Genomic DNA, 15,572 nt, shown 5'->3' with positions numbered 1-15,572 from the left:
TTAATAAATATTGTTTTGCTACCTGTATGGCTTCATCTTCACATTCAGAAACCGGCCGGTGTGCTGTCAGGGAGGGAGGCTTTGCTGTGGGAGCCCACCTAAGTGTGCTGTATGGTTGTTGTGTGTAAGCTTGAATCCAGTGTGGGAGGCTGTGTCTGAGGAAGAGGCTGCCTCAGCGTCATGGGGTTTGTAACACGCCCGTGCCAGCCCAGGAGGGAGGCTAGGGCACAGTGTGCAGCCTTGCAAAGGGAAATACTTGCTTATGGGTGTCGTGACCTGACAGACTTCCCACCTGCTGCACCGAGCGGGGAATCCTCCTCACTGGTTATAGGCCCGAGCAGTGCAAACAATGATCGCTTTAATAAGCGCCATAAATCAATGCCCACAAGTAAACCGCTTTTCCTATTAATGTGATGGAAGCCGTGATCATATGTTGATCACCCTCAATAGCGTTATAATAAGCAACACGCAGAAAGGTAGGAAAAATAGACCACAGAGTTGATTAAAACAGTGTAGTAAGCTACCAGGGAAAGAAAGTAAACAGACATAGGACCTGCTGGGGGGGAAAGCATGGCGTGATGATGGTCGGGAATCTCAGGCTGGCTGAGAGGGAGCTCCATCGAGCACTCTTGAGTTTATATTTTATACCCTTGCATAGGCTTTTTGTATGGATCATTTTGATAAGCAAGCCTTTTCTATCAGTTTTGACACAACATGAGGTGTGACAGCACTGGATATGTGCTCCCCCTGAGCAGGCAGAGTTTTTATCTTTTGGGCTTTGTTCCCTTTGAGGTGGCGGGTGTGAGCGAGGCAGTGTTATCGTATATGCATGGTAGGGATGAGAGCCTCAGAAAGGAGGAACTACCCGGGCTACGCCCGGTCCTGCTCCTCTCTTATGGCTTCAACAGCAGTTTCCCTCCTCCAGCACTCTGTTTTCTCCAAACAGCCTGAGCCTCCCACCGTGCCAGGGGCACTTTGTGTGGCGGTGACACGAGCTGTCTGATCACCTTCTGTGGCGTATTGCAAATGACGGGCTGTCAGCGCGGTGACTTGGGCTGTGCAGCCCGGTAAGACCCCAGTACCCTCGCAGTGCCCCTGCTGACCCTGCCATCCCTGTCGCCAGCTTCTGCTGCGGGCCTGGTGCAGTGCCCGGCCGAGGCTCCCGCAGTCCTCCCGGGATTTCGGGGCTTCTTGCCACGGCCGGTGGCTTGTTCTGCGGGAGGAGCGGGGGACGGGCCCTGGGTCGTGAGGGAGCTGGCGGCTCCCCTCGCTCGTGGTGTCTCCACGGTGGACAGCGCCGCGGAGCCGGCTCCGTGGCCATCAGCGGTCTCCCGCGTCGGCGCGGCGCTGGCGGGGCGGGGTGGGACGTTCGCGGGCACGGGCAGGGTTCTCCGCCCCGGCGGGGCCGGGGCCCGGTGCGGTGCTGCTGCCAGAGCCGGGTCGTGGCCGCTGCGCTGCCCCGGGGGCGTGGCCCGCCCCATCGCTCGCTCCGCCCTGCGGCGATTGGTTGAGAAGGCGCCGATGCCGGCCAATGGACAGTCACCGCGGGGGGCCGTGACGGTGTTGCGCCACGCCCCGCCCCGGCCGCCGCTGCGTGACGTCACGACTCGCCTCTCCGGCCGCCCCGTCAGGGGGGAGCACGCGCCTCTGCGCCAGGCCGCGTGGGCTGGCGGGAGCGCGCCTGCGCCGGCCTTGGGCCTGCCTCTCTGCCGGGCGCGCGCACGGCGCGTGGTGACGCGCTGCGTGCGCGGAGCGGGGAGCTGGGTTCAAAGGAGGAAACATGGCGGAAAACAAAGGAGGCGGTGGTGGCGGGGAGGGGGCTGCCGAGGCTGGACCGGGCGGCGGCGGCGGCCTGGAGCCCGCGGCCGCGTCCCCCTCCGCCGCCGCGCCGCCCGAGGAGCGGGAGAGTCCAGGGCCGGTGGCGGCGGAGCGCGGCCTCGGGGAGGCCGAGGCCGAGGCGGCGGCGGCGGGGCCCGGTGTCGTTCTGGGGCCCGGCCCCAGCCCGGTGCCCCCGCTGACACCGGCGGCGCCGGGGCCCTTCTCGCTCCTGGACACCTGCGCCGTGTGTGCGCAGAGCCTGCAGAGCCGGCGGGAGGCCGAGCCCAAGCTGCTGCCTTGCCTGCACTCCTTCTGCCGGCGCTGCCTGCCCGAGCCTGAGCGGCAGCTCAGCGTGCCCGTGCCCGGCGGCGCCAACGGCGACATCCAGCAAGGTGAGCGCGGAGGCCGCGGCTGCCTGGTGCTGCCCCTGCCGCCTCCCCGCGGGCCAAACCCCCGCAGCGAGTAGCGGCCCCGCTGCCCGCGTTTGGACCCGGCCCCTCCTCGGCCTCGCCTGAGCGCGGCACCGGGCTGAGCGCGCCCGCGGGCCGCCGGTGCTGCCTGGGCCCGGCCCCAGCTCGCGTCGTATTTTCAAGCGACGGCCGAGGCTCGGGAGGTGTTGGACGCGGAGTGGAGCCGCAGCGCCCTGCGCTTGGTGTTTCGCCTCGGCCTTCGGGGGTGCTGCGGCAGAGACGTGCCCGCGGAGCGGTGCTCCTTCTGCCGCGCTCGCAGGCACGGCTGCAGCGCGGAGTGCAGGGCCGCGGCGTCCGCCCGGGGCCGGTGCGCGCCTCCCGCCTGTCCCCGCGGCCGGTTTCCGCGGGCCGGGCTGGGCATCGCCGTGCTGCCGGTCCTCGGCTTGCCGCGCCCGCACTTCGCTTTCGTGGCACGAGGTGGGCGCAGGCGGCTCCTTCCCGGTGTTTTTATTGAGATCACAGCTTGGGTTTCATTTTTTCATGTTCAGTGTCCGGGGTGGAATTGAAAAGCTTCTGGAGCTTTTAATGGGGTGTCTCACACGTTGTGGTCCGTGGACCAAACCAGAGCCCTGGCAAGTGGTTTTGCAGGTCTTAATCAGGCCTTGTGGTCAGAGACCTTGTTTGGTGGCACCTTTCTGGTTTTAGCAAGGACCAGAGCCTTTCCTGTGTTGCATAGCGAAGGAATTAACCTAGCTCAGCAGTGGTCCTTTCATCCAGACTGTTCAGGAGCGGTTCATCTAGGATGTGATCTTAGAAAGCCCATCAGTTTTAAAAAGATGATGCGTTAAGTATAGTCCATAAACGCCCTAACTGAAGCACTCAGTTGGTCTTGTAATCCTTTTTGTTAAATTTCAGATTCTACACTTTGCATTATGTATACAGAACTTGGAAAGCCGGGTTTCTTCTACTAGCAATTAGCAGGATTATCTTGAATCTTGCTATGTCTGTTAAGATACAAGTATGGCAACAACATGGAGTGTAGCTTCTGAAGCATATGAAAACCGGAATATCAATTCTTGTTCTGCGTGTTTTGAAGAGTGCTTGATGGTGTGCTTTGGTGAAATAAGAATTAGTCTTTGGATTGCTGCATCAAAAACTTCTGGGTGATGTGAGCAAGGTGTGCATGTGGGGTCCAGGGGAGTAAACTGGTAAAGGTGTGTGTGATCTATCTGTAGTGGCAGGTAATTCTGCCTGACCAAAGGCGTTACCCATCAGGTCAGTTAAGAATGAGACCCTGACCAACCAGAAGGTGCAGTTCTGTGGATGGCGTGCTCTGCATGTTGTAAATGGGATAGGTTGAATGGCATATGAAATACCAGTAAATCGGGTACAAAATGGACATTCTCAACGCACGGAGAAGTACCACGTTGCTTAGTCATGCAGGTTCCTTCCCCGTTGGCATGGGTTTTGATAGTTGTGAAGTGTTACTTCCACTTCTGCTGCTTCTCTAGTCTCTTTAACAATGAGCAGGTGTTTTTTCGTGAAGGAAGAATTAATGGGAAGTGGTACCCATAGCTTTGCCTGGAAACAGGTTGCACTTAACTGCAGGCTCTCACTGTTGGATTATATGCTCTACTATTTTATAAGCATTTAAATTTGCCTGCTATTTTTCAGTGTCTCTGCGCCTAGAGAAGATAATTACAAGTGCTGTGGAAAAGAGCTGAGTTTTTCTTTTGATATTTTCCTGGTTGCTTTCTTAATAAGTTTCAGATTTTGCTCTCTAAGTGTTGTTTGTATTTAAAATAGTAAATATGTGTATTTATTGGGTAATACCTGTGGAAGCTACTTACCAGGAGTTGAGTGCGAGGTTGGTACCTACAGGGCAGTTCTCTGAGTGACAGTACCCTTCCTTTCCTGATGAAAGCACGCTGCTGCTCTGGTGGGGAAAATAGCAAGGATGCTTGGGGTGTGTGTCAGCATCTCTTCTGCCCTGTTGCCACTCCCTAGAGAAACACAGCTAATGAAGACAGCAGAATGGTCTCAATTCATAAAGTTTAAAACAATTATCTAAAGTTTTGGTTTGCTGTATTGTGAAGTAGCACTGGTGAAAGATTTTTTTGTTGTTTGCATTTCTGTTGGAGAAGGTTTTTGTTATATGTATTTAAAACATACATATTTTTATGTCATTGATTTAATGTAAAGAAATAGTATCAGTTTAATAGCATCGTTCAGTTTAATGACTTATTAGGTCATTGGAATGTGCGTTTTATTTGGTGGATAGATGACTTCTTAAGACCTGGTGTTCCAGCTGTCCAACTGGACCCTTCCTTGCAGATTTGAACAGGTTGTGAGAAAACACCTTCTTGTATTTGTATGACAGTATTCTGGAAACTGTTTATTTCAGAGTTAGACATTTCAGATGGTTACAGATACTTTTTATGTGCCAACTGCAGCTTCTGCTCCTGGGAAGGTAGGTTGTTTTGAGGTTTCACTGCCTCACAGAGATACTTACAATCCCTCTTAAGAAGATTATCTCAATGGAGAGAATGTGTGGCTTTCCCAGCTCCTTGTGAATGTCTCAGTCTTCATTAGGCTGAAAAACTAAAAAAAAAAAAAAAAAAAAAAAGCTGCAAGATACTTTCAGAGAGCTCAAGGGAAACACATACAATTGGTTAATGTGCATGTATGTATAACTTGAGAGGCAATAAGTTTACTAGTGAGTGCTATACTATATAGTACCATAAATTATATTGATACACTGAATTCAACTCCCGTACCCAGTGTTTGTGTATTTAGAAACCGTGTATTAATCATACCTTAAATTGTGCAGTAACTATTTTTAATTTACTTTGGAAGGGGGACATAAAAATGGTAGGATGCCTGGGAGAATGTGACATATCACTTACATTGAGTTCAGTAGTAGTTACTGTATTTTCAATCTAGAAAGCTGAAAATTCTTGCATCAACTAGGTTGCTTAAGCTATGTAAATGCAGGCGGTGTGAATTTCAGTGAATGTTAGTACATGTCATCTGAATTCTCTTGATTCTTTAGCTTTCTCCTGTGTTGATGAATGAGGGTCATGAATAATATATGCTGGAGCCCAGCAGAGGCTGGGTTCTGGAAGGTGTTCAGTTCATACTCGTATCACTGAAAATCTTGGTCTGAAACTTCAGTCTAAATTAGTAGAGTATTTTAAAATAATGTTTTTAAAGTCTGAGAACGTTCTAGGCGTGTGTTATTTTTATAAGAATTGTTGTCTCACATCAAATGATGTGAAATTTATGTTTGTGACTGTTAGAAATGGGTTTTCCTTGTTAAATATGATCTGTTGTCCATTCAGTGCATGACAGTTGTGATATAAGCAAGGATGGTTTGTCAAAAAAAACCTCCCACAAACAAAAGCAAACAACTGAGTTAGGAATGGACCTTGAAAGCAGTTAATTAAAAAAACCCAACCTATTTATATTCTTACAAATTTCAGTCTGATTGTGTCACTCACTTGATCTGTGAGGGTTTATTTTGCGGTCTAATCACTGAAACAGGAACAGGGGGTTTGATGGTATGGCCATGCTGAAATATACTTGGACCTTTACACTTCCGAGAGAAGTAAATATTATGCACATGCAGTAACTACTATTGGTATTCTCAACTGATAAATGAAACCTGGCAGAGATTCATTCCTTAGAGGGCTGCACACATGCCAAGTTTGAGCTTAAAACGGAAGTTTGAATTACAAGATTGCATGAGTACTTGCAAATATTTCCTGGACTGTGCAGCTTTATCATTATTATAACAATGTAAACATCTGAGACGATTTTGAATTTTCTTATATTCACTTAGTACTTTTGTGTTGGGAATCATCCTGGCGCATTTTAACCCAAATCGAACATACGTGTTTAAAACCAGATGTCTAAAAGTATGCTGTTCGCGCAACAGTAATTACGATTGTACAGGGTTGATGACTTGATTGTCAGTGGATGATGCAGAGTTTTAGGCTGGTGCTAATTGATGCCACATAAGTATCAACAGAAAATCTAAGCCGCTTCTTTAAAACTGACATTCTGGAAGCAGCGTGCGTGACACAGGTTGGCGGGGACTGGCAGGTGTCTGGCTTACTCTCTCGCTCTCAGAGGAGCTTCTTGGTTTTGCCCAGTGACTGTATGCTGGGATAGCAACTTCACAGCTTCTCAGAGCCTCCGTTGCAGCGTTGGACCATCCTGGCCATAGACATGAAATACATGCAGCCTCGCAGCAAGTTTTGCCTTGTTCCTGCTTGGGTGTGGTGATTCCTGTCCTCTTACTGTGCGTCTCCGGGAGGAGTCTGCTCGGCCCTGTGCCCTGGCAGGGGCTGCAGCCTCTCCTTGCGCTGAGTGTCTGGCCCTGGACACCTGGGTCACCACCCCAGGCTTTGTCCTGTCCTGGGGAGGCCCGGTCCGGGCCCAGTATTCTGCAGCGCTGGACAGGGTGAGGATCCTGCCCGGGACCTGCTGGTTGTGCCTGCTGGCACAGCTGCTGTTTGCTGGAGGGGCTACTCTTGGCTTCTGTTCAACTTCTTGTCTGTAAGGTACTTTAATACCCTAAAATCAATGTTTCAAGTGAGGTCAAAGTTACTTTTTTTGTGTGTTCTTAGGGTTTTATTACTCTTGAATGTCATGAAGCAACTAAAGAATTGATAAAGATTTTCATATTACAGACCAGAGCTTATGTTAAAGGAGTTGAATCTTATGGAAATATGAATTTTAGGATGTAAGTAGGGATAATTAGAAGTGCAAGTGTTTTGGTTCAGTATTTGAATAGACTTTGAGAGATACTTTGAATTTCTAATTTTGAACTGCAGGCAGGACCCCCTGTGCCAGTGCAGTGCTGGAGGGGCACCAGTGTTGAATGTTGAATGCTGCTGAAGTGAATGTGTAGCATCTTGTCCCTTGATCACGTAAATTGTGTGCGTGCCATGCCCTCCCCCATTCAGATCGATTACCCCTCACCCTGTACTAGGTTTTGCGTAGCCATTTTGCCTGGCTGGCTGTGACTCTGCTCCCCTTCCCTCCCTCCCCACTTGCCCCTCTCTAAGGCCAGGGCCACGGCCACGGTGCTGGCGGCTCCCAGCCAGCTCCTCCAGTGTCGGTAAACAAAAAAAAACCAGATTGAGAGGATGGTAGTGTGTGCGTTTGGCCAGGAAGTAGGCTAATTCTCACTGGCTCAGGAAGCCTTGCTCTTACAGGGGTGGCCTCTGAAACATCTGATGAAATTCCAGAAGGGAATTTCTAGAAGTGTGGGGTAGGGAGCAGAGAAAAAGATTCAGAAAATTCCAGTTTTTTTTCTTCTTTTGCAAAAGTAGGTATGAGTTGAACACGTGCCCTTGTGTCTTGCCTAGCAAAGATGTACCAGAGGCAGATAAGTCTACTTCATCTTGTGTTAAAAGTGCCAAGAGTCTGAATTCCTTAATATCAAGCTGGAGTGGGGATGATGTAGGCTTGACATAAACTTTCCCTGGAGGCGATTTTTCTGGTTTGATCCCACAGGACTGGAAGTAGAGAGAATCAAGCCTTTGCGCCTCAATCTCTGTAGCTCTCAAGCATTTTTAAAGTTTGGAATAGTATTTTAGTGTTGTCAGGATTAAGATGTCAGACTGGGGAAGTGAATTCTGAGCAGATTTTTGAATAAATTTGCTGTTGAAACTAGTTCAAGATGAAGGTTTTCATAGTTATATTAACCTGTTGAAAAAATTGCCTGTTTTGAGATGCATGCAAAATAGCAGTCAGAGAAATGTTACCCTTGGGAAACTCTAAACATAAATATATACAAAGTATTCTCATAGTTCAGAGTTACAATGAAGAAGAGTGGTAGTGTTGCAGCTTTAGATGTTAGCTGGCAACGCTAGATTAAAATCACCTTCTATTTGAAATCTTAACTTCAAAATGTTGCATTGTGGTTTGCTGCTGTATTATATTGCAGGTTTTTTAGCAGCCGTTCTGTTCTTATGAAAACTAAATTACTTTTTCTCCTCAGTTTACCTCAGTGTTGTGTTTTTCGACATTCTGTGATGTATCTGTGGTCTAGTTTAGTGCGCTTTATCCAAATCATAAGGAGTTAAAAGGATTACATAGATGCCACTCTCATTAGTGTTCCTAATAAAGGCTTTGTCTGACAAATAAGAACATCGAGCGTGCAACTAAGGAAGGTGTGACTCCTAGCAGTTGTATAACTAATGGTTCAACATGTGTTGCCTAGTTAAACTTGTGCTGCGTGCCTCTGACAAAACTCCTCACCTGAGGAGTCGCGTGTGCCCTTAGGAGAGCGGGGACAGCCCCCGCAGGAGCTGCCGGGGGAGCTGGAGCCGCACGGCACATCCGTGGCTTTGCGGTGCGATGTTCGGGGCAGGAGCAGCGACCGCCCTCGGGCTGTGGCCGGGGCTCCCGTCCCGTGCGCACACCGTGGGCCGTGCCTGGAGCCCCGTGTCCCGGGCTCGGTCCCTTGCGGGGATGCGGCTCTCCCTTATGGTCCTCAGCTCAGAGCAGTGTCTCGGGCAAATGGCTCTTTTGGCTGTGTCACGAGACTCCTTAGGAGTCTGTCACAAGGAATCTGGGAGTCTCTTTTCTCCCTCTGTTGCAGGCTGTGGAAACTCTGGTAGGGAGGAATGGCTCATGGTGTGAGAAGATGGCAAGTGAAACCTACCTCCCTTTGAGTGGGGTTGGCAATGCAAGGCAGGCTTTTCCTACCTGCTGGATTGGTGACTCTCAAACCAAATTTCCAGGTAAGAAATTATTCCTGCTTCTCACTTAAATCAGCCTTAGGTAGGGTAGAAGGAGAGAGAGAAACCTCAGTTTAGGCTATGTGCTGTGTGTAGTGGTGGATGGGGGACAGTAAACATGGATGAGTGAAAATGTTTTTGCTGCTCTGGATAACATGGGGAGAAGTGTGTGTCAAAAAGTAGAATCTGATCTGAACTGCACAATAAATTGGAAATGGATTGTAATTTATTTTGGCACAGTGCTGATGGAAACGACAGGGAAGGGAAAATTAGGCACATACATATAGCTGTGTATATCGAGTAGAAGAGAGGTAGTAAGTATTTGTGCTCGTGGTTGTTACAGGTCTTATACACTGTGGGGTTTGTGATGCAAGTATCAAAACTGGTGATGTCGGTGCTCCTAAACGCAACGTGAGAAGCTTGCAAGCTTGCTCCTGTTATCTGGTGCTCTTGTAAAACAGTTCATTGTTTTCCATGGCCTTTTAGGTCCACGGGCTAATTGTTCTTGGATTTCTTTATGGAAGTATTTGCAGGAGCATCTGTGGATGGCTAGTGAAGTTTGGGGGGGCGTGTGGTTGGTTGTTTTTTTTTTTCTTGGCACCTAAGGTATGCCTGTGTTCCTGCAGTCAGTGCTGTTGGCAGTGTTTTGATGATACTGTACTGTAAGTCAGAAAGGAATGGCCATTCAAAACGTTTTAGACCCTCAGTGCAGAGTCTGTTGTGACGCAGTCAGTATTACTATTTCTTCTAATATTTTTGCCAGGAAAGAGGCATTTGCGTTTTATGGTTAGGTGAAACCAAGCTATATGGGATTTGAAATGTGAAGTCTGAAAGAAGCTTCTTGATTCTCAACTCTTTGCTTCGGTGCTGCTGTTAACTTCTGGAGTACTGAGTTGTGGCTTCAAAATAAACTGAAGCCATCTTTGAGAATGTAGGAAGTCTTTATGGTAATAATTAGGACTGGGGGGAGATCATAAACTAGTCTGACATTCATCATTTCTATAAATGTATCTAATTCTAATTCAGCTGTGGTTTAGAAAATAATTTGATCTTTTAACGATATTTTTTGCTGTGTGCTGTTCCTTGGAAGTAGTTATGTGCCTTTTCTAAAAGCAGTTACAGTGGCAATGTGTGTACTCTGTGTACTAGGGCTAACATGTTTGTTTTGTTGGAGGTTTTTTTTTTGGAGGAGGGGTTGCTTTTTTTTTTTTTAAACAGTATTAAGCTTCTAATTTTAATTGCAGGAAAACAATGTAGGTAAGTTCTGCTGGAGTATAAGTAGGATGATATTTTTACTTTTAATTTTTTAAAATAATTTTTTTGGACTGAAACTGGCAGTGCAACCTTGTTCTAGTAAATTATATAAACACCTGAGCCTTAGTTTGTCCTAAAATATATTTCATTAAACTTTTACCATAAACTTCATTAGCTTGCAAATTATCTCAAGTTTTGACAAATAAGGATATCCTTGGTTTTCTTCTGAGTAAATGCTATTTCAGTGTGACTTTACTTTTCCCTCTCTCTTCACAAAATCAGCCACATCCGTATCTTTTCAGTAATGCAGTCAGGTTTCTAGTACAAGTGATGCTGCATTAAGTTGTTTTATATTAGATTGAAAGACTGGGACACGAGTGAGTATGATATGTATCGTATATATACGCCATCTAATATTGAAAAGCTACTGTTGGAAATAGTGGATATACACACAGCCAAGTGTAACGTGCTGAATGAGAATTGCAAGACTTGGGATTGTGATCTGTTGAGATGTGTGCAGAACACTGGTGGTTCCTTGTGTGCAAAATGTATTTGAATATGGAGGTGGCAGAAGTGGATGTTTGACTGTCAGAGCAGCGTTTGTGGACTCCTCATTCCCTGTGTCCTGTCAGACAGAAGCAGCAGACAAGATGGAATTACCTGCGGTCAGAATCCAGCCCATGGGCTGCCAGTTGTATTGCTCTTTTGACATCAAAAGGCTTAATTTTATTCAAGCCTTCGGTGATTTGTCTAATTTAAAACCAGAACAAAACCTGCCTTACAGGAAGCAGTTTGCATCTGTGGAATTTGACTTTGTGCTGTGTAAAGATTATAGATCTTGGGCTGCTTGTTTTCTTTTTTTTGGTGCATGTTATTTTGTGTGATTAACCCAAGAGAGCCCTAAAATTTGGGCTTGGCTGTGGCTGGTTTAAATGCAATAGTTTTAATGGTAAACATTTGAAATTTTTGTTCTGTGAGAATATAGATGTCAGCTGCTAGGTGGCTTTTGTATAGTATCCCCTAAATAATTTTGTGTCAGTAGGAAGAAAATCTCGAGGTTCAGCCTATGGGGGAGGCTTCATTCTTTGTATGAAAGCTGTTGTACGTGTAGGTACTGAAATATTGGTATTTTTTCACATCCTGCCTTTGAAGTGTGTCTGCTTTGTTGAGACAGGAAACTTTTAGTTGGATTATTGCTGCTCTGCAGTGAGTCTTCTGTGTTCTGAAGCCACTGTTAATTTTAGCACTTGAAAAAATTAATGCTAATTTACTACTAATGTAATTAATCTCCCTGATACAAGTCCTACTGTTCTAACTGAATATCCACAAAGGAGTTGAGCATCATTTAATTATACTTACTTTTCAAAGTAGTTTCAGGTGTCCCAGTGTATAAAAACCCCTCAATTTCTTTGAAAGCTTCTTGAAAATGACATTCACAATAAAACTGTATAGGAACTTGCTTTAGGACTAGATGACACTTCGGGGGAAAAAAAGTGTTAACCACTGCCTTAGTGGTGAATACCTTTTCAAACCTTTAATGTAGGTTGTTCATGGAACATCTTTGAATGTCAGTTTGGTTCATGTAGCAGCAACTTTGCAGCTCCACTGAGGATGTGAAACTCTAGTTTAGCAATTACAGAGAGTAACAAAGCAGGATACTGGAAGGGAAGTCTAATTGATATCCAGTGTTAAAGCTATGCGTGTACATTTACATCTACATATGCCAAGTGCTGTGTGTGCTGCAGGAAAAGCAGTTGTAGTTGGCACAAGACCATTTTCTGCTACTGACTCTTGGGTTTTTGGTATTAGCCTTCCCTGCAGAACACTATTTAAAAAAACCCTGAAACCTTCAGATCATTCACATTACTGCATCTGCCTCCCTGACCTCCTGGAAGAAGGTTATGTTAGAAAATATCCTCTGTTGTATCTGGGAGAATATTGTGACACACTACTGCTTTGGTATTCTAAGGAACATCACTAAAGTCACACCTGGTTCTCGCGCACCTCTCTTAATGCTTGTCTTGAGACAGACTGGATAACAGGTGGTTATAAGAAGTAATTAGCAGACTCCTTGAGTTTAACAAACTAAAATTAGAAGAAAAAAATTACTATATTTGCTTGGGGAGAGAAAATGGCTTGGCTAAAAACATATGTTATTTTGGGAAGAAATCAGTAGGAAAAACTGAGTATGATGTAGAAATTACCATGACTTCGTTCTAGGCAAAGGATCTTTTCCTGAAGAGGTGTGTGTGTGGTTTTGGGGTGTTTTTGTTTGTGGTGGTATTGCTGGGGTGGGTTTTTTGGGAAACCTGTTTTACATGGGTAATGGCTGGTTTTTAAGGGTGATGTCAGCTGTGGAATCTGTTCGTTTACCCAAGTGAAATGAGCAGGCTGAGGATTTTGTGTTCATTCTTGTCATCTTTTGATTCTGGGTATGTTGATTTTCACCCTCTTTTTCTTAAAACTGGGAAACTTTTTCTGTTTTGCAGTTGGTGTAATCAGATGTCCAATATGCCGCCAAGAATGCAGACAGATAGATCTGGTGGATAACTACTTTGTAAAAGACACATCAGAAACACCAAGCAGCTCCGATGAGAAGTCAGAACAAGTATGGCGCTTTCCTGCTTGCTGGGATTCATGTGCTGTTTTTGGTTTTGTACATGTTAGTGCTTTCCAGGAAAATAATGGTAACTGACTGTTTCCCTTTGCAAGGTGTGTACAAGCTGTGAAGATAATGCTAGTGCTGTTGGATTTTGTGTAGAGTGTGGGGAATGGTTGTGCAAGACTTGCATAGAAGCTCATCAGCGAGTAAAATTTACTAAAGATCATATGATCAGAAAAAAAGAGGATGTATCTTCAGGTGAGTGTTTGGATATCACTTATTCCTACCTGTAGTAAAAATATTTTCTCTTTGAGACATGTAAGAAGAGAGGGAGGATTATTTAGGTAACAACTAGCTGTATGGCTTTCCCCAAAGATGTGGGGAAAGTTTAGTAAAAAGTTACCAGTGCAAAATCAGTAGCTCTAAAAATAGAGACAAAAATAATTTTAAAACTAAAATGGGTTATTTGCTAATATTTTGTACAGTTTGATGTCCAGTGTAAAACAAACAAACAAACAAAACCCTTAAGTACAGAAGAAAGAGAATGAGGCTGCAGTCTTTGGGAAGGATTTAGATCCATTCTTGGTAATCCTTTTATTTAGTAGAGTAACTAATTAAATGGAGGGGTTCAAATCTGGAAAGCACTGACATATTGGTAATCATCTCTACTGGCCACGGAAATTAAATAGTGCATTTTGCAGTACTTGATTATAAGGAGCAATTAAGTTCTCCCAGGAGAGAAGTACGTACAGATACGCTTATAGTCATACTCAGTATGATGCTGCTGTTGCATTGACATTGCTGATTAAATGTGGAATTTGAATTTATTTATTTTAGGTTTAACATCTGTCAGTTAGCAAAATTTAATGTGTGAAGTGTGCGTACAGTTTGTTTAGCTTTATTAGAACTTAATTCTTAAACTATCATTTGACTATATATTGTTTGTAACCTACTGAGGTAATGTGGAAAACAAAACAGGTAGAAAGTAACTGGATTTTAGCTTAGGAGGTTTTATTTGTAAATGGGGTAAAAGTTCTGATTTAAAGTCCCATAGGTTCTAGACAGTCTGGATGTATATGAAGACTGATCATATCGAGGAGGGAAGATTTTGACGTGTTGCTCTCTTTACATTTTAAATAAATTAAGATCTTCGTGATTGTGTCATCATGCTGTTTCAAAGGAGTAATGCTTTGCTTTCTGCCAGCTGTTGTCAGAATCGTATTAATAGTTGAAAAGTTTGCTATTGAGTTTAGTTCGTTTAGACAACAACCTTAATTCACTTGCTCTATGAAATTAACTTTGTTTTTGGAGAGGTTTCTCTGTATGTCTTAATGGGTGTTTTTTAATAAGAAATATTACCAATGTAAGTTAAAATGTATTAATCCCAGTAGATGAGAAACCCTTAAGGTGAAATCAAATTACAGGGCGCTACAAAGAGTTACTAATATCTGCCTTAGGAGTGCTGTATTGTGTTTGTCAAGGTGACACTATAGCTCCGCTTCCTCCTCAATAACCTGAGTGGGGAGGTGCTGAAAAATGGCTCTTCCAATAAAGTAAGCTTTCTGTCAGGTTTAGGATGGTGTTCATGAAGATGGAAGCCCATGTGTAGTCAGTATGCTAGCGTATGGTGAGAATGTCACCTGCCTTCGACCTGCTGTACAGTGATCCTTAGTAACTCTCTTGACTGTGGGGAATGGCTATTAATTATTTTCTTAGAGGAGCTTGTGCCCTTCTTTCTTGTTAGACTTTAAGATATGTCCTGGAGACTTTAAAGTTCTATTAAGGAGTGTAGATCAGCTGTAGATTCATGAGCTCTCTTTCTTTACAATAACTTGCATGGTATAACAAACTTCAGAAACGTTGGAGACTGAGGAAGACATTCATGTTTTAAACCTTACCTGCTGTATCTTCCAAAGGCTGCTTTCCTCTGTGCTAAGCTCGAAATATCTTTAGAAGACTGTGCAGCACTTCTTAGTAAACTTGGAACTATTTTTTGACATTGTCTGTTATTTGCTTAAGTGGAAAAGTTAAGCACTTTAGCTGGGGTTTAAGGAACTCTTAATGCAGGCAATGTTTGCTTTGCGTTTACCACTTCAGTTGCATATGACTTAATGAGGTTTATAAAGACCTTGAAGTGATAATTTAGAAAACCTCTGGGTGTCTGACAGTATAAAGGTTTGCAAGGTTTGATCTATCCTTCAGTGTGTCAGAGATGAAATTGCATATCATTCAGTTTTTAAACTTGTGCACACTGTCCTGATGTTCGTGAACAGTTTCAATGTTTCGACAGGTGCCAGTGCCTTTTGAGGGTTTGTGACAGGAGAGGAGTTCCTCCTCCTCCTTGAATACAGTAAAGTGGAAACAGCTATAAACCACTGGCACTGTAAATATTGCAATGAGACCATATTCGTGGTAACTTTAGGGTGAGAACAGGCCTGTAGTTTGTCCAAATTCTTGGTTATTACTTAGCTTGGAAGTTAGTCGTTTTGCTCTTCAGATTGTCTAAATTTTATTTTAAAATGCAAAAATGGTTTATTTTTAAAAACAGAGGCCGTGGGAGCATCTGGTCAACGTCCTGTTTTCTGTCCTGTCCACAAACAAGAGCAGTTAAAACTTTTCTGTGAAACATGTGACAGGCTGACATGCAGAGACTGTCAGTTACTGGAACACAAAGAACACAGGTACAAATATTACCATGTCTTAATTCCTGTGGTGCACTTTCTTAGAGAATGAAAT

At 44.9% G+C, this 15,572-nt stretch overlaps 1 protein-coding gene across 1 annotated transcript in view; it reads left to right on the top strand.

The window, feature by feature from the left end:
* Window positions 1–1,739: 1,739 nt before the first annotated feature.
* Window positions 1,740–15,572, top strand: part of TRIM33 (tripartite motif containing 33) — a 40,267-nt gene continuing 26,434 nt past the window's right edge. The window contains 4 exon segments of the mRNA XM_055727887.1: window positions 1,740–2,210; window positions 12,724–12,842; window positions 12,947–13,094; window positions 15,385–15,517. Of these exon segments, the coding sequence (XP_055583862.1) occupies window positions 1,781–2,210; window positions 12,724–12,842; window positions 12,947–13,094; window positions 15,385–15,517 (830 nt within the window). The 5' untranslated portion in view covers window positions 1,740–1,780.

This window comes from Falco cherrug, chromosome 16 (assembly GCF_023634085.1).
Source record: "Falco cherrug isolate bFalChe1 chromosome 16, bFalChe1.pri, whole genome shotgun sequence".
Lineage (NCBI taxonomy): Eukaryota > Metazoa > Chordata > Aves > Falconiformes > Falconidae > Falco > Falco cherrug.
The sequence above is the reverse complement of the archived record's forward strand: the minus strand, read 5'-3'. Positions and strand labels throughout refer to the sequence as shown.